General features: G+C 37.9%; 7 protein-coding genes across 7 annotated transcripts; 3 read left to right on the top strand and 4 right to left on the bottom strand.

Annotated features, from left to right (window-relative positions):
- Positions 1-2,031: 2,031 nt before the first annotated feature.
- On the top strand, positions 2,032-3,436 carry GCK72_016790 (uncharacterized protein; the record flags this gene model as incomplete). The annotated part of the gene is made up of 4 exons (XM_003101655.2): positions 2,032-2,105; positions 2,154-2,384; positions 2,440-3,012; positions 3,277-3,436. 4 exons carry the CDS (start codon positions 2,032-2,034, stop codon positions 3,434-3,436), a joined length of 1,038 nt encoding a protein of 345 aa, XP_003101703.2.
- A 503-nt stretch (positions 3,437-3,939) lies between these two features.
- On the bottom strand, positions 3,940-5,628 carry GCK72_016791 (uncharacterized protein; the record flags this gene model as incomplete). Its single annotated transcript, XM_003101652.2, has 4 exons — positions 3,940-4,099; positions 4,369-4,941; positions 5,276-5,506; positions 5,555-5,628. The coding sequence occupies 4 exons, from the start codon at positions 5,626-5,628 to the stop codon at positions 3,940-3,942; spliced, it is 1,038 nt and encodes a 345-aa protein (XP_003101700.2).
- A 469-nt stretch (positions 5,629-6,097) lies between these two features.
- On the top strand, positions 6,098-8,395 carry GCK72_016792 (uncharacterized protein; the record flags this gene model as incomplete). The annotated part of the gene is made up of 4 exons (XM_003101641.2): positions 6,098-6,171; positions 6,215-6,442; positions 6,987-7,562; positions 8,239-8,395. The coding sequence occupies 4 exons, from the start codon at positions 6,098-6,100 to the stop codon at positions 8,393-8,395; spliced, it is 1,035 nt and encodes a 344-aa protein (XP_003101689.2).
- A 489-nt stretch (positions 8,396-8,884) lies between these two features.
- GCK72_016793 (uncharacterized protein) lies at positions 8,885-12,792 on the bottom strand (the record flags this gene model as incomplete). The annotated part of the gene is made up of 12 exons (XM_053731693.1): positions 8,885-9,137; positions 9,189-9,264; positions 9,418-9,575; positions 9,995-10,140; positions 10,187-10,312; positions 10,487-10,580; positions 11,124-11,292; positions 11,388-11,538; positions 11,596-11,727; positions 11,778-11,906; positions 12,517-12,674; positions 12,726-12,792. The coding sequence occupies 12 exons, from the start codon at positions 12,790-12,792 to the stop codon at positions 8,885-8,887; spliced, it is 1,659 nt and encodes a 552-aa protein (XP_053580606.1).
- A 3,391-nt stretch (positions 12,793-16,183) lies between these two features.
- Positions 16,184-18,225, top strand: GCK72_016794 (uncharacterized protein; the record flags this gene model as incomplete). The annotated part of the gene is made up of 6 exons (XM_053731694.1): positions 16,184-16,210; positions 16,857-16,994; positions 17,037-17,182; positions 17,558-17,715; positions 17,848-17,923; positions 17,973-18,225. The coding sequence occupies 6 exons, from the start codon at positions 16,184-16,186 to the stop codon at positions 18,223-18,225; spliced, it is 798 nt and encodes a 265-aa protein (XP_053580607.1).
- A 330-nt stretch (positions 18,226-18,555) lies between these two features.
- GCK72_016795 (uncharacterized protein) lies at positions 18,556-20,159 on the bottom strand (the record flags this gene model as incomplete). The annotated part of the gene is made up of 4 exons (XM_053731695.1): positions 18,556-18,831; positions 18,874-19,045; positions 19,094-19,257; positions 19,920-20,159. The coding sequence occupies 4 exons, from the start codon at positions 20,157-20,159 to the stop codon at positions 18,556-18,558; spliced, it is 852 nt and encodes a 283-aa protein (XP_053580608.1).
- Positions 20,160-20,958: 799 nt separating this feature from the next.
- On the bottom strand, positions 20,959-21,384 carry GCK72_016796 (uncharacterized protein; the record flags this gene model as incomplete). Its single annotated transcript, XM_003101604.2, has 1 exon — positions 20,959-21,384. One exon carries the CDS (start codon positions 21,382-21,384, stop codon positions 20,959-20,961), a length of 426 nt encoding a protein of 141 aa, XP_003101652.2.
- Positions 21,385-22,106: the final 722 nt, after the last annotated feature.

Below are 22,106 nucleotides of genomic sequence, written 5' to 3' on the forward strand. Positions count from 1 at the left end.
TTATGATATTTTCTCCATCCATAACAAAAGAACAAACACCAGGTAAGATTATTGTGTTTCTGAGGATAATTAATCAAAATCTCAATTTGAGCGTTAAAAACTCAATCAATTAAACATTTGCAGCAGAGATTGTCGACATTGCCATCGAAGCCTTAACGGGAGCAAATAACAGATCAGACAATTTTTTAAGGTTAAAAAAAGGTTTTTAAATAGGGACCAGGGTTGCCGCCGAAAAAAAATTTATTTTCGGGTTTTTCGGGTGTATGGAGCCGAAAATATTTTATTTGTTTCGGCATCCGCGGAGCGGAGAAAAACATTTTGGCTCTATTCCAGTTTAGATGTCCTTTAAAAACTCAAACGTCCCAAAAAACACTTAGACGTCCTTTCAAGCCATACTGTTTTCCGCAAATTTAAAACGCCCTCTCAAATGTTTAAACGTCTCAAAAAAATGTTTAGACGTCCCTTGAACAATGAAAAACCAAAAGCTTTCTCGGACACCTGGAAGTAGGGATTATCTGAAAATAAAAGGACCTTAGAGCTTGCTCTGGCATAGACCTTAGGCTTAGCTCCTTGAAAATAGCGGATTCCTTAAAACAAAGACACTTAGAAGCTAGCTTAAAATTTTGGAAAAAAGTGCGAGCAAGCTCCTAGATGTCGCTGTTTTAAGGAATCCGCTACTTTCAAGGAGCTAAGCCTAAGGTCTATGCCAGAGCAAGCTCTAAGGTCCCTTTATTTTCAGATTATCAATACTTCCAGGTGTCCGAGCAAGCTTTTTGTTTTTTCAGTGTTCGGACGTCTAAAGCGGACGTCTAAATATTTCATAGGACGTCTAAACGTTTTTTGGGGCGTCTAAGTGTTTCAAGGGACGTCTTAGTGTTTTTTGGGACGTTCTAGTTTTTGTTTCATCCTTTCTTATTGCATAGTAGGACACCTCCCTTTTGCCGGCGGATGTCATTGATTTGCACCGATTTATCTGTAAGCACACCAATACATCCTTAATGACCTCATAACGGTTTTGCGGTTCAATGCAAACACACATGATAACAGTTTTCATCTGGAATTTTTTTTTGGCATTCTCATCGAATAACAAACTTGTTGTGGCGTGAACTAGCATGGCCTAGCCTAGTGAACGTCCAACCCCGAGGTCATACGTGGCAAGAAGATCTGCCTATATAAGATGTAGAGAACTCTTAGTTGTTGATTCTCACCATGTAAATAAATGGTTTTATAATTCCCTTCTCCTCCACCAAAGAACATAACAAAACTATATATTCCAAAGATTCAATCTAACTCGCTTAAAACATTATGGTGTGCAATAAGTATCCTAGAGGCAAAGACGAGTCAATGGATTACGGATTCATCAGTTTATGTACATCGAATGTGAAGGAAATTATCAGCCTGAAAAAATAAAGACCGAAAATTGATAATTTTACAATAATTTTGAAGTATTTTGAGTGAGAAAAGAAAACAAATTTGAAAAATAAAAGGGAAATAGTTGTAAGAACATTTTGATACTAAAATAGACTGAATTACAACAAGATTTGGCATTTTTTGAAGGTGAAAAATACAGGAAATCCAAACAGCCTAGAATAAAATGAAATGTGGAAAAATAATTTTTGAAATGTAGAGAGCTGGGTAGAAAAGAAGAGATTGCTATACTATAGCTTCAGAAGGAGTCATTTTCCTGGAAAAATCAGGAAAAGGTAAGAGAAATGGTGAATGAAAAAGGATGAAGTACAGAAGTGTGTAATTGATTCCTTGGAATCATTCAAGAGCTTGTTGGATCTGATCTATCTTTTCACACCGAAATTCATTCTATACACTTGCAAAATAGAAAACTCCCTCGAAACACATTTTCCCAGAAGCAGACTTGAATTACTTGACTTGACACTTGGAATATCCAATAAATATTTTTATTGATTCTCTTCCCAATGCTAACGTGCCCCGTTGAACAGAGTGGAATTTTCCCAGCAGTCATTTCTATTGATTCTATTTTATTTGAATTCTGTTCCTTCAGAATATTTTCAGAAAATGAGTTTCCCATTACTTAAACTACCATTTATACCGCTGGAACTAATTCTTCTCAATGCAAATCTAGCGGAGCTGTAAGTCAAAATGTTATCAATTATTTTCCCACTTTATAACCTATTCAGAACCCATTTCTCAATGATATCCAAAAAAAGTTATCGATTAGTAAATAGCCTCAGAATTCCATATCTGAATTGTTTGGATTTACACGTCACTAAGGAGTCGACTCAGATCAAATTCAAGGCTGGAAAGGTCTGTATTGGCGGATGGCATTTTTTAAATTATACAGGAGGAGATGATGATGAAGAGGATACATTAATCGATAGATTCATTGGGAACTGTGAAATGAAGATATTGTGAGTTTCCGACTGTCAGGTAGACAAATACGCTCTAATGCAAATCATTTTTCAGCATTCTGGAGGACCGCATCTACTCATTGACTAGACATGATGTCAAGATATCAGTTAGAGCTGGATGTGAGTATTTGATGGATTTATTCAAAGTGAATGTATACAGAGGTTACCTCTACCCAGACGATGTGCCAATGACACGACAGCCTTATTTCTATCCATTCAAAAAGATTGATTTGATATACATAGTTGGAAAAAAGGCAATGAAAAACGAAGATTTCAAAAAAGCGCTGAATGATACAATTGCACAACTAGAACTACTTGTTTCTATCCCAGTGAATATCAATTTTCGCTTCAATCAATTTCAAATTGAAGCAAAATATCTCAAGTTTTGTAAGCATGCTTTTTGGATTAGAAGCAAACAGTTTCTCAATTTTGATTTAAACTACATACGACTACAAGAGTGTATGCTAATTCCAATTGATTGTCAACTATTCGTCCTCCGATGGTTTTACTCGGATAATACAACATTCGAAACTTTGCTTCTTTCTCTTTTAAACACTCCAGAGATAACTGATTTTGATGAATTGGAACCAGTGCCATTTGACGCTGAACGAAGACAATTCGGGTTCAAGTGAGTTGATACATTCTATGCGGTTTTTTGATAGCTCGTAACTTTTTTGCGCTTTCAATGAAGTGAGCGATGCGTGGGGCGCAGAGAAACGAGAGAGTCTGTTGTCTCTGCGTATCCACCATCACCTCTTCATTTTGACCTCCTATATCTCTAAACCATTAAGATTGATGAAACATTTGTAAACTACCCAAATAAAGACATAGTTTTGTTCTTTAGGATTTGAGATATTATCCTCAAGAAAGAGTATTACAATTTCGTTTGCAGGTTCAACTTTAGCACATACATCGACTGTACCCATGGATTCGATATAATCCGCCATGACGGACTACTGGCCACTATTCTCATCCAAGGCTTCTATTTTGTCTTCCATGTTTGGCATGACCGCTTCCCGGATGTAGAAGGACTTGTGAATTTCATCAATTGATTTTTTTTAATTTCATTCCTTCTTGCTACATAGTGTGACGTGGTGACCTGAATCTGAATCGCACCCTCATCTCTCACCTAATTAAACCGTTCCCCACCCTTCCGCACCAGTATATAAGGTTGAGCCATTTCGACCACATCTTGTTCATTCTTCATTCTCTTTGTACCTATTCCCTTCTGCACCCATTTATCTGTAAGCACCCTAATAAATCCTTAATCAACTCATAACTGTATTTTGTTTAGCTTTTAAACAAGAATGGTTCGGTTTTGGTCACACCATGGGTTACTGTAGTTTTCGTGTCGAGACCGAACGTTCACCAAACCTGATCATGATTTTACTTTTCTGGAAGCGTCAAAAGGGTTTCACATAATATAGTCACAACTTTATTTTCTTTAAAAATGCTATTAATTATTTTATTAATTATTGAATTGAAATCAGTGAAGAAAAATAAAACCATATGCAACCCAGTGGAACAAAAATGGAAACAATTATTAAAAAATTTCTTATTTTATAAAATTAGCAAGTCCTTCCAAATCTGGGAACCGGTCATGCCATACATGGAAGATGAAATAGAAGCCTTGGATGAAAATAGTGGCCAGTAGTCCATCATGGCGGATTATATCGAATCCATTGGTACAGTCGATGTATGTACTAGGGTTGAATCTGGAAACAAAATTCTAGTATACTTTCTTGGCGAAAATAACTCAAATCCTATAGAACAGACCTATTACTCCATTTGAGTAGTTTACAAATTTTTCATTACTCTTAACGGTTTTGAGATGTAGGAGGTCAAAATGAAGAGGTGATGGTGGAGACGTAGAGACAACAGACTCTCTTGTTTCTTTGCGTCTCACACATTTCAACAAGATTACGAGCTATCAAAAAATTGTTAACTATAAAAACAGAGATGTATATAGAATGTATCTACTCACTTGAACCCGAATTTTCTTCGTTCAGCGTCAAATGGCAATAGATCCAACCCTTGGTAATCAGTTATCTCTGGAGTGATAAGCGGAGCTAGAAGCGTTGTTTCGAATGTTGTATTATCCGAGTGAAGCCATCGAATAACAAACAATTGACAATCTTTCGGTGTCATCATACACTCATGGAGTCGTAGATATTTTAAATCGAAATTGAGAATCATTTTGCTTTTAATCCAAAAAGAAAATTGATAAAACGACAAGTATTTCGCTTCAATGCGAAATTGTTCAAATTGAAAATCGATATTCACCGGAATAGAAACCACTAGTTCTAGTTGTGCAGTTGTATCATTCAGCGCTTTTTTGAAATCCTCGTTTTCCATTGCCTTTTTTCCACTGATATAAATAATATCAATTTGTTTGAATGGATAGAAGTAAGGCTGTCGTGTCATTGGGACACCGTCTGGGTATAGGTAACCTCTATACACTTTCACTTTGAATAAATCCATCAAATATTCATATCCATCTCTAACTGATTCTTTGACATCATCTCTTGTCAATGAGTAGATGTTGTTCTCCAGAATGCTGAAAAATTGAGTCTTGTCGTTTACCTAATCACAGGAGAACGCGCAATAAAAAAAAAAACAAAAATTCGCCGTAGGGCAAGTTCGCACTGCCCACAGTAATTATCAACAAAAAAGTCACATTTTTTTGTTGCAAAATCTGATTTTTGCTGATCGCCGGTTCTCAAGAAACATTGTTTTTTGATTTTTTTTTACTTTTTGATGCTGGAATTGTCAGAAAACCTAAAAACTATCCTGATTTCTCTGATCAATATGCGAGGGAGTATGCTAATGAGAGATACGAATTTGTTTATCGTGCAAGGTACTGTGCTGATAAATTCGAATTTAAAACTCACAATGTCTTCATTTCACAGTTCCCAATGAGTCTATTGATTAATGTATCCTCTTCATCATCATCTCCTGCTGTATAATCCAGAAAATGCCATCCGCCAACATATCCCTTTCCAGTCTTGAATTTGATCTGAGTCGACTCTTTAGTGACGTGTAAATCCAAACACTGCAGATATGGAATTCTGAGGTTATTTACTAATCGATAACTTTTTTTGGATATCATTGAGAAATGGGTTCTGAATAGTTTATAAAATGGGAAAATAATTGATAACTTTTTGACTTACAGCTCCGCTAGATTCGCATTGAGAAGAATTAGTTCCAGCGGTATAAATGGTAGTTGAAGCAATGGGAAACTCATTTCTTGAGAATATTCAGAAGGAACAGAATTCAAATAGAGTACAATGCATAAGAATGACTATCTGTTCAACGGGGCACGTTTGCGTTGGGAAGAAAATCAATAAAAAATTTTAAATACCTCAAGTGTCACGTCAAGTCAAGTCGACCTCTGGGAAAGTGTGAGCGCGCACCATCTCACATTTTTTCCCAGAGTCCTTCCATTGATTTTCCGTGAGACATCACATTAACGACTAGCCATCCGAGTCAAATACCGAAAAAATTTTGGAAAACAATTGAGTTTCTTTCAGTATTAAACTTCCGGTCGGATCGGGTGAAGAAGTTATTCTTTCAGCCCTGCCTTTTATTGATTCTTTTCCTAATGCAAACGCGCTCTGTTGAACTGAACGGTCCTAGTTTTCCCAGAAGTCATATTCTATTGATTTCGTGTGACCGGGCCTTGTTCGCACTGTTTGCAAAACAGTTTAGAAAAAATGACAATCTCGCTACTCAAACTACCATTTATACCGCTGGAACTGATTCTTCTCAATGCAAATTTATCAGAATTGTAAGTCAAAACGTTATCAATTATTTTTATTATACATTTTTAGAATCCATTTCTCTATGATATCCAAAAGGTGTCATCAAATAGTGAAAAGACTCAGAATCCCATATTTGACGTTGTTAGAAATGCGGGTCAACAGAGAATCCACGTGTGTTAAGCTGAAATCTGGAAAAGACATTTTAGGGGGTTGGCATTTTTTGAATTATAAAGAAGATGAAGATGAAGAGATGAAGCCTATAGACAGGATAATTCTAGGATGCCCGGTGAAGACGTGGTGAGTTTTTTTTCCAAACTGGGAAATTGTGCTTTTGCAAAACGGAACTACCTCAAAATTCAAAAAGTAGACTGAAAAATATACAAAAATATTGATCTCGGCGGGCTTTATGTCAGTGATATAGTATCACTGGGTCTGGGGGCGAGTACTAGTAGATTTTTGATACAGTACTCACCCCTCAGATCCCGTGTAGTACGAGCCGGATAGCTAGTAGAGTTGCAATTTCCTTATCCGGAAGTCGGAAGTCGGAAGTAAAATTCCTGATCCGAAATTCGGAAGTCGCAAGTCGGAATGCCATGCAACTCTGATAGCTAGTCGTTAACATGTCGCGGGTCGACCTAAAATGACTTTTTTGCCCGTTTTCGCGTTTGGCCCCATCCCGCGGCGCAGTAACGAACAGCCATCCGGTGTGTTGTGTTTCAGCGACATAGAACTCGCCGAGATCTACATTTTGGTATACTTTTCAGCTTAAAAAACTTAGTTTGAAACAAGTTACGTGGTTTGCAAGTATTAGAAATTGCGCTCTACTGCTCTACTTTTTCAGCATTCTGGATGATCACATCTACTCATTTACTTTTCATGATGTCAAGATATTAGTTAGAGCTGGATCTCACTATCTGATGGATTTATTTAAACTAGAAATTTATAAAGCATGGCTCGACGCAGACCAAGTTCCATTTGCAAGAAGTCCTTATTTCTACCCATTTAAAAATTTGAGAGATATATGGATCTTTGGAGAAAAACCGATGGATCCTGACGATTTCAAATACTTAGTGGAGAATATAGCACCAAGTTATAATCTTTCTATCAATCTCCCTTTCGATCCGAAATTCAAATTTAACTCGTTTTTAAAAAATGATTCGGATTATCTAGCAATCGGAAAAAGAGCTCATTGGATTACAAGCAAAATGTTTCATAGTTTTGATAATGTTCATTTACAACTGTTCGGTTGTAGAATGACTGCAGTGGATTGCCAATTATTTATTAGTCGATGGTTTCACTCGAATAATACACGGTTCGAAACTTTAATTCTCAAATTTATAAGAGTTCCGGACGCTTACGATTTCACTGAATACGAATTGTTGCCATTTGATAGAGAGCGGAGAGGATTCGCGTTCAAGTGAGTTTAAAATATCAGAAAATTCGCGAAAAAGAAAAGTCAATTTTATGTCCTTCATGACCATTTTTCTTTGTGTTTCTGTGATAATATCATATTATGTACGGTATGTCTTTCTAAATCCCAAAGTTAGAGAATGGCTGAAGGCAGAAGTCGAAATTCCATGCAACTATGATCCACGCTTTGCGGAATTCCGACTTCCGACTTCCGATTTCCAATTTCCAAATTTTAGTTTCGGCTTCCGTTTAAAACATACCCGGGCTCTATTCCAGTTTAGATATCCTCTGAAAACTCGAAAGTCCCAAAAAACATTTAGACGTCCCAAAAAACGTTTAAAGGTCCCATAAAATGTTTAGACGTCCCTTAAAACATTTAGACGTCCCTTGAACACTTTCAGTGACTTTTAGTGTTGAAGGGACGTTTAATTATTTAAAACCAAATTTTAGGATTTTGATCGGCGTGTAACTATTTTATGGGACTTCTAAACATTTTTGAGCATATTTGAAACCCCCAAAGGACGTTTAAATGTTTTGAGAAACGTCTAAGTGTTTCAAGGAACGTTCGCGTTTTCAAAGGACATCTAAATTGGAATAGAGCCCATACCCGCATAAGAGCTGCCCCGATCGGAACCGGCACAAATCAGAACTACAAAAATGCGCGGACTGCCAACTTTTTCCAGAACACGCTTCAACCACTACATAGATTGTACCGACGGATTAGATATCATCCGCTCCGATGGACTGTTAGCAACTATTCTCATCGGACCGTTCTGGATCATCTTCCATGTATGGCATGATCGTTTCCCAGATTTGGCAGGGCATACCAGATATGTTTAAATCACCAGGCTTGTTTGGAGTCGTTGAATCGGATATCTGAATTCTTCGATTCTTCGACTTTTAAAATCGCACCCTCATTTCATCACCCAATTAAACTGCTCCTCCCCCTTCCACAGCCAATATATAATGTCAAGTGAAAGTTCATTCCAGACCGATATCCTTGACCTTGTTTCGTTTTTCTTCTCTTTGTACTTTCTCTTGTTCCCCTTCTGCACCCATTTATCTGTACGCACACTAATAAATCCTTAATCTCAGATGAGATTCAAAAACTCTTTCTAACACCTTGACGGTATCCTCGAAAATAATATCAAAAGTATTGTCAGAGTCATGTTGCGAGTCAGCGTACAAATACTAGATATTTCACACGGGGTGAATGGTGGGAGTGTTAATAGATGGAGTGCGCTCACATTTTCCCAGAGCCCTTTTGACCATTAACACGAACATTATTTATTTTTAGTGATAGCACAGGAAAATTATACAGTGGGTTAACTATGCAAAGAAAAAGAATCGAAATTCTTGACAATATTGATAAAAACGTCCTTTGTTCCGATAACTTAGTGTCGTAATACTCTCCAAATTGCTAACAATAAATGGGGACGCCCAATAATCAATAGTGGGACAAGGAAAATAAGACCATTCACGTGCAACCGCCCAACATTGGAACTCCTTGAGAATTCCTGATCCAATTTTCTTTTTCAAAGTGTCAACAATCAGTGGGAGAGTCTTCGCTGCATAGATTTTGCTGGAATAATTAATTTTTAAATCTTTATTTTTCTTGTAACGATTAACTTACCTCATTTCCGATTGAATTATCTCATTCAACTTTTCAGCCTGTTTTCCCTTTCGAAAGATTTTCTCCGCAACAGTAACTGAAAATGCTCAGTTGGGTGCTGGCCGAACTTTTTATGTTTGTGTTTCTAGGCCGGGGAATCCGGGTTTTAAAATGACGGAATGCGGAATTCTGCACAACCCTGATTCTTATATTCCCAAAAACCCCTTTTGAAATATTTTAAAGCCCTTACAATCTCGATCCGTTGAGTTGAGAAGTATACGACCGATAACCGTGTCGAAACCGTAGTCCCCTCTGTTGTACACGCAATGGTTGTGGTGTCCGAAGTCATCGAAGAAGAATTCGTAGTTTTTGTCGGTTGCTTCGATCACGACAAACTCGTAACCATAGCTGAAAATAGGTAGTTTCCTATTCTAGAACTGTTCGTTTATAGAACCATTAAGAACCGCCCAAATTAGAACCATCTTAAATAGAACTGCCCGGATTAGAACTGGTAGAAACCAAACCCGATTCAAGTATGGTTAAACGTTATAGTTTAAACAATTAGACCTAAATTAGCTGTTCTAATTCATACCAGTTCTAATTTGGGTGGTTCTATTCCAGGCGGTTCTATTTCGGCCAGTTTTATTTGGGACACCACCGTAATCCTTAATTCACTAGTCCTGATTTGAACTTCGGATGGTTCTTATTGGGGGACAGTTCTTATAGTTCTGTACAAGAACCACCCGAATAAGAACTGTCCCTAATAAGAACCGTTCGCGAGAAAACCAGAACTATGACAATTTAAATAGAAAAAAAAAATCACTGACCCTTGCGTTCCAGTATTCAAAAGTAGTGGATGTGTTTTCTCAGCTACCATTTTCAAATTCTCTCTGGTAACCTCTCCAGGCTTCTTCACTGCTCTCTTGATTTGCTCTTCTAGAATTCCAACGTGTGCCGACGGCCAGGCGGAATCCTTCAAACTAATGCACGCTCATTGATAATTAGATAGCGCAACGCACCAGTGACATGTTCAGCCAGTTTGAGGTGAAAGAGGATATTTTAATCATATCACCCAGTAATCTGAAACCAGAGAGTTCAGTCGTACTGTTGTGTAGAGCATTATCACAAATCGCCTCGACAAATGTCTGAAATGGATATATGTGAAGGCTTCAAATTCAATGTCAAAAGCTGAAAAACATACCAAGTATAGATCTTGGTAAGTTCTATATCTTTGAGGTACTCCTGGAATTTTTTGGTATGGTTTTCAGCTTTAAATACTGAGTTTGAAGCTAATTTCAACCCTATTCCACTTAACCTACCAAATCGAGCAGCTCACTCATAAACTCCGTAGCGAACGCCTCAACATAGGTATAATTGAAATTCGACTTTCTCAGCAGCTCACGTACTTGACACCTGAAGACTTATTATTAACTTTAAAAACGATTTCTAGGTCAGCAATGCTCAGAAAATAGTTTTTTAGAAAGTCTCATTTTGGTATAATAGGTTCCTCCCATACTTGCAAACCGGGCCGGCGCGTAACTCGCGCCAAGCTCAATATTATGAGCTCAAAAATATACCAAAATGTAGATCTCATCGAGTTCTATGTCCGTGACCTGCTACGGGCCGGATGGCTATTTGTTAATGTGCCGCAGCCCGGAAAAAGTGCCAAAAAACGCGAAAATGGCCAAAAAAGCTTTTCTAGCCCGGCCCGCGGCACATTAACGAATAGCCCGGTCCGGAGTAGGTCACTGACATAGAACTCGTCGAGATCTACATTTTGGTATATTTTTCAGCTCATAATATTGAGTTTGACGCGAGTTACGAGCCGGCCCGTGTCGGCCCGTTTTGACCCGGTTTGCAAGTATGGTTCCAACCCTAAAACCAGAAGTTCTTAAAACGAACAGTTCTAAAAAGAGAAAGTTCTGCAAAAGCCAAAAAAATGTTTGTACTACTTACCCGTCCTCAAAGTACTCCCTTTTAATAATCGATCCTTTATATCGCATTTCATTGAAATATGCCTCGATCGCTTCGTGATAACTAAAGAAAGAATTATGGTAGACACCCATATCTTCCTGTGAAACAAATTTGAATTTACGAAGGAATTCTTCTTCTATGTCGATGAATTCTGCAATAAAATTTATAGATAATAGCGAAACAGCTTTGTGTGACCTAGAAACACAAAAAAATTTGGCCAGAATTTTCGAGCTGAAACCCTCTTACCCATTATATATAGTTCAATATCTGGAAGAGGTTCGTTCCCTTTCACTCGAAATCGTAGAAACGCATTCATCAAGTTTCTACGATGATCTGCAAGTTGCTGCGCCTCCTCATGTGAGATGCTTGTACAGTAATCCAGCAGAAAATTGAAACGCTGAACAAATTAGACTTTTTTTAAAATAGTTAGAGCTCAAATTCAACAGAAACATACAACTTTTAACTGTATGGTTTCACGCATACAGTCGGACTCAAATTCGCTTATTTGATAGCCCATTTTTTTATAGTCAGGATTCAGATAGCGGTCGGCGGACGACTTCATGAAACGAATTAGTTCTTTCACAGTCTGAAATTGGGAATTTTTAATGAGTCAAGGTTTTTTTTCGAACGGGTTACCCTTATATATTCCGAGTTTAAGATTTTCGCAGTTCTAGTCGCAGTTCTAGCTCGTTTTTCCTGTATTTTCCATATTTTTTCTGCTCGGGCGCGGAAGTCCATGAGAGCTCGGAACTCGGCGCTCTCCGGCTGAAAAATGGTTTTTTGGACGTAAAATGACATTTTTGTTCGAAAATTAGAAAAAAAACCGAAAACAGCACAAAAACACTATCTTATAGCAAATTTTGCGCTGATTCCAATTCTGTGTTTACTTTTTGCAACGGGAGCATGTGTAAAAGGTTGATCACGTTTTTTAGTACTTGCTGGCTTAGAATCCGTCAACTCGACAATCGTGATATCTTACAAAAATGACATCATTCGACACAAAGGAGTGCTACCGTAATATTTTGGGAGCAAATTTGACCTTGATTGACTTCTATCGACAGTCAACGGTTATTAATTGTTTTTTGGTAAAAAAACTAAAAAAAAATTGCTGGAAAGTCACAAAATTTAACAAAATTCAAATTTTCCCAACAATATATTACGGTAGCACTCGTTTCCAGCTGTATCGAATAGCGTCATTATTGTGGTGAATTATCACGATCAGGGCTAGGCAAATTATTTGAATTCTTGTTTTGAATGTTTGATATCTTTGGTGAAAGTTGACCAATCTGTTCAAAACGTTCTCGGCTGTTTTTAATTACCAATTCTTACATTAGGTGACTCAATTCAGGGAACAATGTTGTGCGTTATCTCCCACCTTTTTTTTAGTCGCCTTATACATAAGTGCTCCGAGGGGGACATATGCTTTCATGAGGGAAGTCAGTTTAGGTCCGAACTCATTTAAAGACAATAAAGCATCTCCTGATCTGTTATTCGCTGCCGATAAAGCATTGATTGCAGTGTCGACAATCTCTGCTGCAAAGGCTCAAAAATTATTGATCCCTAATTAAGATTTTGATTAATTACCTGGTGTTTGTTCTATTGTTACGCATGGAGATAGTATCACGAGGCATAAGAGCCAGAGCATCAGCATTCCTGTGACAAATGACGTACGGAGAATATCAAATTGCTTTTTTTTGTTAGATCGGAGAAAGAGAAAGAAAAAATATCAAGTTTTGAGATGGAGCTTGCCACGATCAATAAGCTGACTCATCTTTAATTCTACCAATTCCATATATATTTTTCAAGTAGATCAAACCTAGCTCTATATTTTTGTAGTTGACCACTTTTTGAGAGCTATTCTAGTTCTCGAGATACTACGGTTGCAAGGTGGTGAGTGTTCTGCGTCTCTCTCTCCCTCTCGCTAGCGCATCTTCAAAGGCACATATCTCAAAAACGTGAATAGCTATCAAAAAATTGTCAACTACAAAAATGTAGACCTAGGTTTGATCTACCTGAAAGTTAAATAGTTTTAAGAATCGGAGTAAAAGTGGCCGAGTTGCGAAAGTGAGCTTATTGATTTATCTCAAAAGTTGCTCTTCTCTTTCTCTTTTTTCTATCTCTTTTTATCTCTCTCTCTTTCTCCAATTTAACGAAAAATTGCAATTTGATATTCTCAGTACGCCATCTGCCACACAAATGCTGATGCTCTGGTTCCTATGCCTCGTGATATTATCTCCATGCGTAGCAATAGAACAAACATCAGGTAATTGATTGAAATCTTAATTGAGGATCAATAATTATCTATATCAATTAAAAATTTGCAGCAGAGATTGTCGACACTGCAATTGAAACCTTAAATAATAGATCAGACGATGTTTTCAAGGATTTCAAAGAGTTTGGACCTAAACTTTCTGCCCTGATGAAAGCCATCTTCTTCCTACTAATGGAATAGTTCTGTGTGTGTGTCCAACGCTTCTCCCTGAATAACTTTTTTCTCTCTGGACCGTTTCAAAAGATGTTTGGGGGTATACCTATGAACCTCCGAGCGCTTCAATTTTTTGGGCCCCGGGTGTCAGATTACTGTAGGATTACTGTAGCTACCGTAACCCAAAAAATGGAAAAAGGTTTCAAACAGAACGAGGAGAGACCAGACTTGGGTGGTAACAACCTCGACCCCTCAGTATGACACCCAAAAAAAACTGGGCCGGTTACTGTAGGATTACGGTGGTTACAGAGTTTTGAACATTTACAGTCGAACCTAAATATCTTGGAAGGTTCAGATCCCCATTGATTGAGTACGTTGGTAAATTTGTTTACTCTGTAGTCCCGTACTTTTCCTTGAAGAACTTTGCAGGATTTCCACTGCCATACCCCTGAAGGGGTACTGTAGCTACAGTAACCCAAAAATCGGGAAAGCAGGTTCCAACTGAAAATACGGGGTCCATACTTTGGTAGAGACACCCTTGGCACCCTAAGACAATACTCTAAAAAAATTTGAGCCGGTTTGGCCGCAGCTTCCAGTAATTTCCAAAATGTTCCAGAAAGTTCTCGAAACTTCTTGAAACTTTCATAAACTTCTAGAAACTTCCAGAGAGTTCTAGAAAACTTCAGAAATTAATAGAACCGTTCAAAAAAATCTAGACTTTTACAGAACCTTCCAGTTCAAAATTTTGAATTTCAGCGGGAATTCAAATATTCTAGAACCTTCTAGAAACTTCTAGAAAAAAACTTTTGAATTTCGGCGGGAATTCAAATATTCTAGAACCTTCTAGAAACTTCTAGAAAAAACTTTTGAATTTCGGCGGGAATTCAAATATTCTAGAACCTTCTAGAAACTTCTAGAAAAAACTTTTGAATTTCGGCGGAAATTCAAATATTCCAGAACCTTCTAGAAACTTCTAGAAAAAGTTATGAATTTCGGCGGGAATTCAAATATTCCAGAACCTTCTAGAAACTTCTAGAAAAAACTTTTGAATTTCGGCGGAAATTCAAATATTCCAGAACCTTCTAGAAACTTTTAGGAAAAATCTTTTGAATTTCGGCGGAAATTCAAATCAGTGTGTGCTCTCGATATTTTTTCTCGAGAGACAAGGATTTCGAGAGATCTCTCGAAAATTTCTCGAGAGATTCTCGAGAGATTTTTGAGTCTCTCGAAATCTCTCGAGAGATTTCTCGAGAGATCTCTTGAGAGATTTTCGAGAGATTTCGAGAGATAACTCAAAGACTGCTTCAAAAAGAGCACAGTGCGAATTTCGACTCTGGGACATTGCAAACGGACATTTCGATACCAGACAGTTCGAAACCGGACATTTCGAAACCGGTGAAACACGAATACCTTTTATTTTTGAAAAAAATGTATTAAAAGGGTCCGAACTTCCGGGCCGATTCGACACCGGCCATAGTATAACATTTTTGCATTCTGTTTTTGGCTTTTTGGAACAAATCTGACAACCAACGGGTTCGACCGCCAATGGTAAAAAAATATTTTTGGTTTTTTTGTTTTCAGCTTTTTGGTACCAATCTGAAGACCATAGTTTGATCCCCACTGCGGAAAATAAAAAGTTTATTCATTTTTCACCGGTTTCGAAATGTCAGGTTTCGAAAACTAGGAAATAGTCTGTTAAAAGATTGATTTCTCTCGAGAGAAATCTCTCGAGAAATCTCTCGAGATATTTTCGAGAGATCTTTCGAGAGATTTTTCGAGAGATCTCTCGAGATGCTCTCGAAGACACACACTGATTCAAATATTCTAGAACCTTCTAGAAACTTCTAGAAAAAACTTTTGAATTTCTGCGGAAATTCAAATATTCCAGAACCTTCTAGAAACTAAGAACATCTAAACTTTAAATAGAGAAAAAAGATTTTAATCGAAAAATAGAATATAGAGAAGCAACCAACAAAGCTGATTAGAAGAGCAACCAAGGGTCCATGAATAGACGTTCCAAAATTCTCTCACTTTTGAGTTTCCAGCAGCGTCGTTTCGATTTTTTATCAATTACGACAAAGAGATGTTTCTAGACGTTTTAGTTTTGGTGCTTTGACAACGGGCAAGTAGAAGGAATCCAAAGTTTTCCCTGAGAACCCCGGAATGTCGAGATTGATTCTTTTGAAGTTCTGAGGGGTGTGACGGCCAAATTTGCAAAGCCGCCATACGGCCGACCGAGGAAGGCCGCGGCCTCGGGTCAGCTTTGCTTCCAACAACTAAAAAAACAGCGGCCGGGTGAGCTGCTGTGAAACTGACTGAAATTTTGTTGTAGAGCCGGAATCAAGAATAATTATAGTGAAAATGTCAGAAATCTTTTGTACCGCACCTTATGCTGAACGACAAAGCAGTGCAATTAAGAAGAAATAATAAAGGAACAGACAAGTTAAGACGAACAGTAAAGTCATAAGAACATTACATTATTACATTCAGCTCAAAAGCTTTTTTGTATTTGGAAAAACATTTTCAGCAGTTTCTACTTACAAAGTTCAAGTCAACTAAATCCAGCGAAAATCGCGGCGTAGCCGCGAATTTCCTGCTGGTGGTTCCTATTGGAACAATGGCTAGGAAGGCGGCTGAACAGAAGGTGAGAGATAGATATTGAAAACTGCTGAAAATCGTTGAAAATCGTTGAAAATGCGCGCAAATTGGCTGATAAATAACTAAAATTGACTGAAAATGGCTGAAAATAGGTGAAAATAGATTAAAATTGGCTGAAAATTGGCTAAAATTGGCTGAAAATGGCAGAAAGTAGGTGAAAAATGGCAGAAAATGGCTAAAATTGGGTGGAAATGGCTGAAAGCGGGCTAAATTTTGCTGAAAATGACTGAGAAAGATTGAAAATGACTGAAAAAGGCTGAAAAATGACTGAAAAATAGCTGAAAATGGCTAAACTTGGATGAAAATAGGCTAAAATTGGTTGAAAATGGCTGAAAAATAGCTAAGAATGGCTGAAAAACGCGTTTGAGGTACGCCAGATAGCTGAAAAACCAAATTTTTCTGACAAATTTAGAGTTTTTATGATGGAAAACGGCATTTTTTGAGTCATTCTGCGATTTTTGGTTTTTTTTGGATTTTCAAACGAAAAATGTCATTTTACTACCAAAAAACGATGTTTTCGCCCCAAAAATCACTCAGAATCCATATTTTAAATCTAAAAATGCTATTTTTCAACGATTTTGGAACATGTACTCAAATTTCCGTCAAACAATTTGAAACTATACATATTTCAGCCGGAGGACGCCGAGTTCCGAGCCCTCATGGACTTTCAAAACCGATCAGAAAAAGCATGGAAAATGTGGGAAAACCGAGCTAGAACTACGTCAACAACTACTGAAATTCCGTCTTTTGTCTCTCTGGACTTGTCACTGGTGCGTTGTCCTGTCTAATCATCAATTTGCATTTATTTGAAGGGTTCCACTTGGCCATGGGCACACTTGGGAATACTAGAAGATCAAATCAAGAAAGTTGTGGAGGAGACGGGATACGTGACCGAAGATAGTTTGAAAATGGTATCTGAGAACACAGCTCCACTACTTCTGAATACTGGAACGCAAGAGTCAGTGATTTATTTTTCTATTTAAATTGTCATAGTTCTGGTTAGGGGCAGTTCTTGTTTGGGTGTTTGTGATCTGGTGGTTTTTGTACAGAACTATAAGAACTGTTCCCCAATAAGATCCATCCAAAATATGAATCAAAAAACCTCCCAAATAAGAATTAACCAGATCTAGACCGCCCATGTCATAACTGTTATGAATAAGAACCGTCACATCTAGGTCTAATGACTTAACTATAGCGTTTAACCATACTTGAATCGGGTTTGGTTTCTACCAGTTCTAATCCGGGCAGTTCTATTTAAGATGGTTCTAATTTGGGCGGTACTTAACGGTTCTAAAAACGGACAGTTCTAGAATGGAAACGTTGCAATTTTCAGCTATGGTTACGAGTTTGTCGTGATCGGAGCAACCGACAAAAACTACGAATTCTTCTTCGATGACTTCGACCGCCAAAGCGATTGCGTGTACAACAGAGGGGGCTATGGTATCGACACGGTCATCGGTCGTATACTGCATAACTCAACGGATCGAGATTGTAAGGGTTTTGAAATATAATTATATGGGAATATAGGAATCAGGGTTTGAGCACGATACCGCATTCCGCCTTCCGCCATTCCAAAACCCGGATTCCGCGGCCTAGAAACAGCACCCAACTGAGCATTTTCAGTTACGCTTGCGGAGAAAATCTTCCGAAGGGGAAAACAGGCTGAAAAATTAAACGAGATAATTCAATCGGAAATGAGGTAAGTTAATCGTTACAAAAAAATAAAGGTAAAAAATTAATTATTCCAGCAAAATCTATGCAGCGAAGACTCTCCCACTGATTGTTGACACTTTGAAAGAGAAAATTGGATCAGGAATTCTCAAGGAGTTCCAATGTTGGGCGGTTGCACGTGAATGGTCTTATTTTCCTTGTCCCACTATTGATTATTGGGCGTCCCCATATATTGTTAGCAATTTGGAGAGTATTACGACACTACGCTATTGGAACAAAGGACGTTTTTATCAATATTGTCAAGAATTCCGCTTCTTTTTCTTTGCATAGTGTTCATCTGTATAATTTTCCTGTTCTTTGACTAGAAATGAATAATTTTTGTGTTAATGGTTAAGCTTTCCGCGGACATCATAACTCCGTCAACATTTCATCACTCTGGAGAAAAATGGGCGGAGTCTGTTTTTCAATTTTGCCGCACTTTTTTTAAACACTCCTGAAATTACACAATCCGCGAAAAAACCTGCGCGGCGAAGTTGCACAACAGACTATGAATGTAAGAAGCTTTGAAATGTGTGTTTTTGAACTTTTATTTCAACAAATGATAATAAAATAAACAAATCAGACAACAAAACCAATATACTTATTTTCATGTTCAGTTTTTTAAACGCAGAATACGGTAATATCAGAAGTCAACATCATTAAACATTGTTGAACTCCAACTTTTGTGTGTTTAACAGGACGTCTAGCCAACTTCGAAGAATGCCAAAAGTAGATGAGCCACACACTGAGAAGCAAAAACACGGCTCCAGATATCACAATATCCGTACTGTCAACTTTTCGAACTTTCTCGTTGGACCAGTTGTATGACAGATCACAAATTGAATTGCAAAAGTGGAAGAAAGCGTAAAAGGTCCATTCTCCACCAATAATCATTGCCTGAAAATAGTTCTGAGAACACTAGACTTAATTTGACCCTACCAAAACGTCATGTCGATAACGGCTGGCTGGAATTTCCGCTTTCATTGGCAACACTTGATTCAGATAGCAATCGATGAGTTCAAGTTGGCGTTGTTTCAGGTTTGACACACTTATCGAATTATAGTTCTCATTGTACAGTGGTTTGACCCAATCATCGCGACCGCCTATTTGTCTGAAACTCATAAAAATTCACTTCGAATCTACATATTTCCATACTTACAAGATCGCCAAATGGGCAAAATACGGTGTAAAAATCATGATGGCTAGTGACGCAGCTCCTAATTTTTTTGGTAACTCCTGGCCAAGATACAAATTGTAAACCAAATGACACCCAATAGCTCCGAATGTGATACAGGCGTATAGAAAGGCAAGTTTAGTGTTGATCTGAAAGGTAAAAGTATATTATAGATATGAACAGATTAATAGTTAAGAATTATATTTGCAAGCCGGGCCGATAAAATTTGTTTTAAGTTGCACATTAACAAATAGCCATCCGACCCTTATTAAGTAGAGTGGCGTGTCGAAAACTGGGTCTTTGTTGATTACTGTGAAGGTCGAGGATTTTCAAAAAAATTTCGCGGGCTGAAACGCGCAAGCGCACAATTCCAGTGCTTTTCGTTTCGACGCGCGAAAATTTTTTGAAAATCCTTGACCAAACTTTTTTTACACGGCATATTGACATTCTACGCCCTTTTCAGTTAAAAATGACCAACTTTGAAAGGGTTATGTATAAACCTTACAGAAAAAAGGCAGAGTTTCATTTTTATAGTTGACAACTTGTTTCTACATATACTCCCTAACAAGTTACATATCGATAAATTATTTTCTCCCTCAAATCGAGATTTTTGAGCTGTCGTTCAGAGAGTGCCCGCACAAAAAAGTTATCAACTACAAAAATGAAGCTCTACTTTTATTGTGCATGATTCAATAGAAACCTGCTGGGTGTGATAACCAGAACTACTATGAAACGCTCTTAAAATTGAACGGTTTCAACTGAAAACGGCCAAAGTTTGTATCTTAGTACTGTATGTTAAGAGTATACCCACCGAATAGCGTTTATCTGATTTGTACCACCGTAGTTCTCCCTCCGCTTTTCGTTTTTCCATCTCAACCCACTGTTCCATTTCCAGATGTTCTTGGATTTGATCAATTGTAACTTCTCCATATTGCTGTCTTCTTATTATCGAATCTTTGAGCTGTTTCAAGGAAAATGAAGGGTCTTCCGATATGGAAGCTTCCAGAAGTAATTCATATGGTGAAGATGGATCGGGTAGATATTCCGTCATTCTGAAAGAGATTGATTTTGAGATATTAGTTAGTTACAACTGCGCTCCACCGAAATACCCTGAATAATGTTTCACACAATTTTCTTCGGTTTCGGTAGAGCGCTGTTGTAAGAAGCGTAAGGAACGTTTAGAGTGTGTACGTACATAGGTCAAGGTCACTCGTATTTACCCATTCGCCGGCAGCTGTCTACTGCTTCAAAATTCGCCCCCGGGGACGAGGTGTGGGCCTTGCTGCAGATTTACGGCGGCTCTCTACCGTACTTTACCCATAAAAAGTTGTAATACTACGGTATTCGCACCTACAACTCGTCCCCGGGCCAAACTTTGAGTGAGCGGTTTTCACAACTTTTTAAATTGTTTCGAAAAACACGAAATTAATGAGAATTATTGTCCTAAAAACATAGTTGAAGGTATGAGTGGTGATAAATTAGTACGATGAACCCGCCCATTCGAATTCATACAAAAGAATACTAAATGTTTGCCATCGCAAAGCGGTAGACGAGAAAAAGGTTACTGCCGTCTCTGAGCAATGCAAATAACGAGAATGAGGAGGACCGTTCAAATCGACATGTGGTGGTAAAAGAAAGGGGAGACACCCTTTGCGATAGAGCACGTTTGCATCATATCATCGGTTTTCCAGTTTTAACTGTCAGATCTGAAAACTTAGACAAGCTGCGAAAAGTTTTTATTATAATAGTACATTAAAATACAGTAACCATGACGGAATTTAGAACTTGAATGGAGTGAGGTCCCTGTGATAATATCTTCCATTGTGTGAGTTATCCAACTTATTGAAAGCTCAGAAGTGGACTGCTCCACAGTCAGCTTGCTTTGTGTGTTTAACAGGAGACGTAGCCAACTTTGAAAAATACCAGTAGATCAGCCACAGACTGAAAAACAAAAACACGGCTCCAGAGATTGCAGCGTCCATAGTGTCAACTTCTCGAATCTCCTTGTTAGACCAGTTGTATGACAGATGATAGATTGAATAGCAAACGCGGAAGAAAGCATAGAAGACCCATTCTCCGACAGAGATCATTGCCAAAACGTCATGTCGATAACGGAGAGCTGGAATTTCCGTTTTCATCGGTAACACTTGATTCAGGTAGCAATCGATGAGTTTGAGTTGGCGTTCTTTCAGTTCGGTCACTTTTATAGCATTATAGTTCTCATTGTACAGTGGGTTGAGCCAGTCACCGCGGCCGCCTCCTCCTCTGAAACTCATCAATATTCACTTCAAATCTACATATTTTCTTTTTTTTCCTTACATGGTCGAAAACAAAATGACAAACATCGGTGAACACCATATCGTGGCTATTGACACAGTTCTTGTTTCAAATGATAGCTCCTGGTCAAGATACAAATTGTAAACCAAATGACAACAAATGACTCCGAATATGAAACAGGCATAGAGAAAGGCAAGTTTGGTTTTGAACTGAAAAATTAATAATATGAATTAGTAGTTATCAAATTTGCTATTTAAATATTCATTAACTTTTTAAATTTTCACCTCGGCAAGATCTACAGTACCGTTTCAATTGAAAATGGGCAACTTTGAGAGGGTGTTACGGTATTACTGACTGTCCAACCAAGTCAATTATGTAAAAACCATACAGAACAATGACAGAGCTTCATTTTTGTAGTTGACAATTTTTTTGTACGAGGACTCCCTAGCGAGTTACGCGGCGAGCCAGTTTGCAAATATGTTAAGAATATACCCACCGAATAGAGTCCCTCTGATTGAAAACTGTACAGTTCTCCCTCCACTGATCGATTTTCCATATCAACAAAATTTTCCATTTTCAAATGTTCTTGGATTTGGCCAATAGTCACTTCTCCTCCATCTTGTTCTTGACTATTTCTTATAGAATCTTTGAGAATTTTCAAGAAAAATGAAGGGTCTTCTGAGTAGGAAGCTTCCCGAAGTAATTCATATCGTGAGGGCGG

The sequence above is a fragment of the Caenorhabditis remanei genome, chromosome V (genome assembly GCF_010183535.1).
Source record: "Caenorhabditis remanei strain PX506 chromosome V, whole genome shotgun sequence".
NCBI classification, from domain to species: domain Eukaryota; kingdom Metazoa; phylum Nematoda; class Chromadorea; order Rhabditida; family Rhabditidae; genus Caenorhabditis; species Caenorhabditis remanei.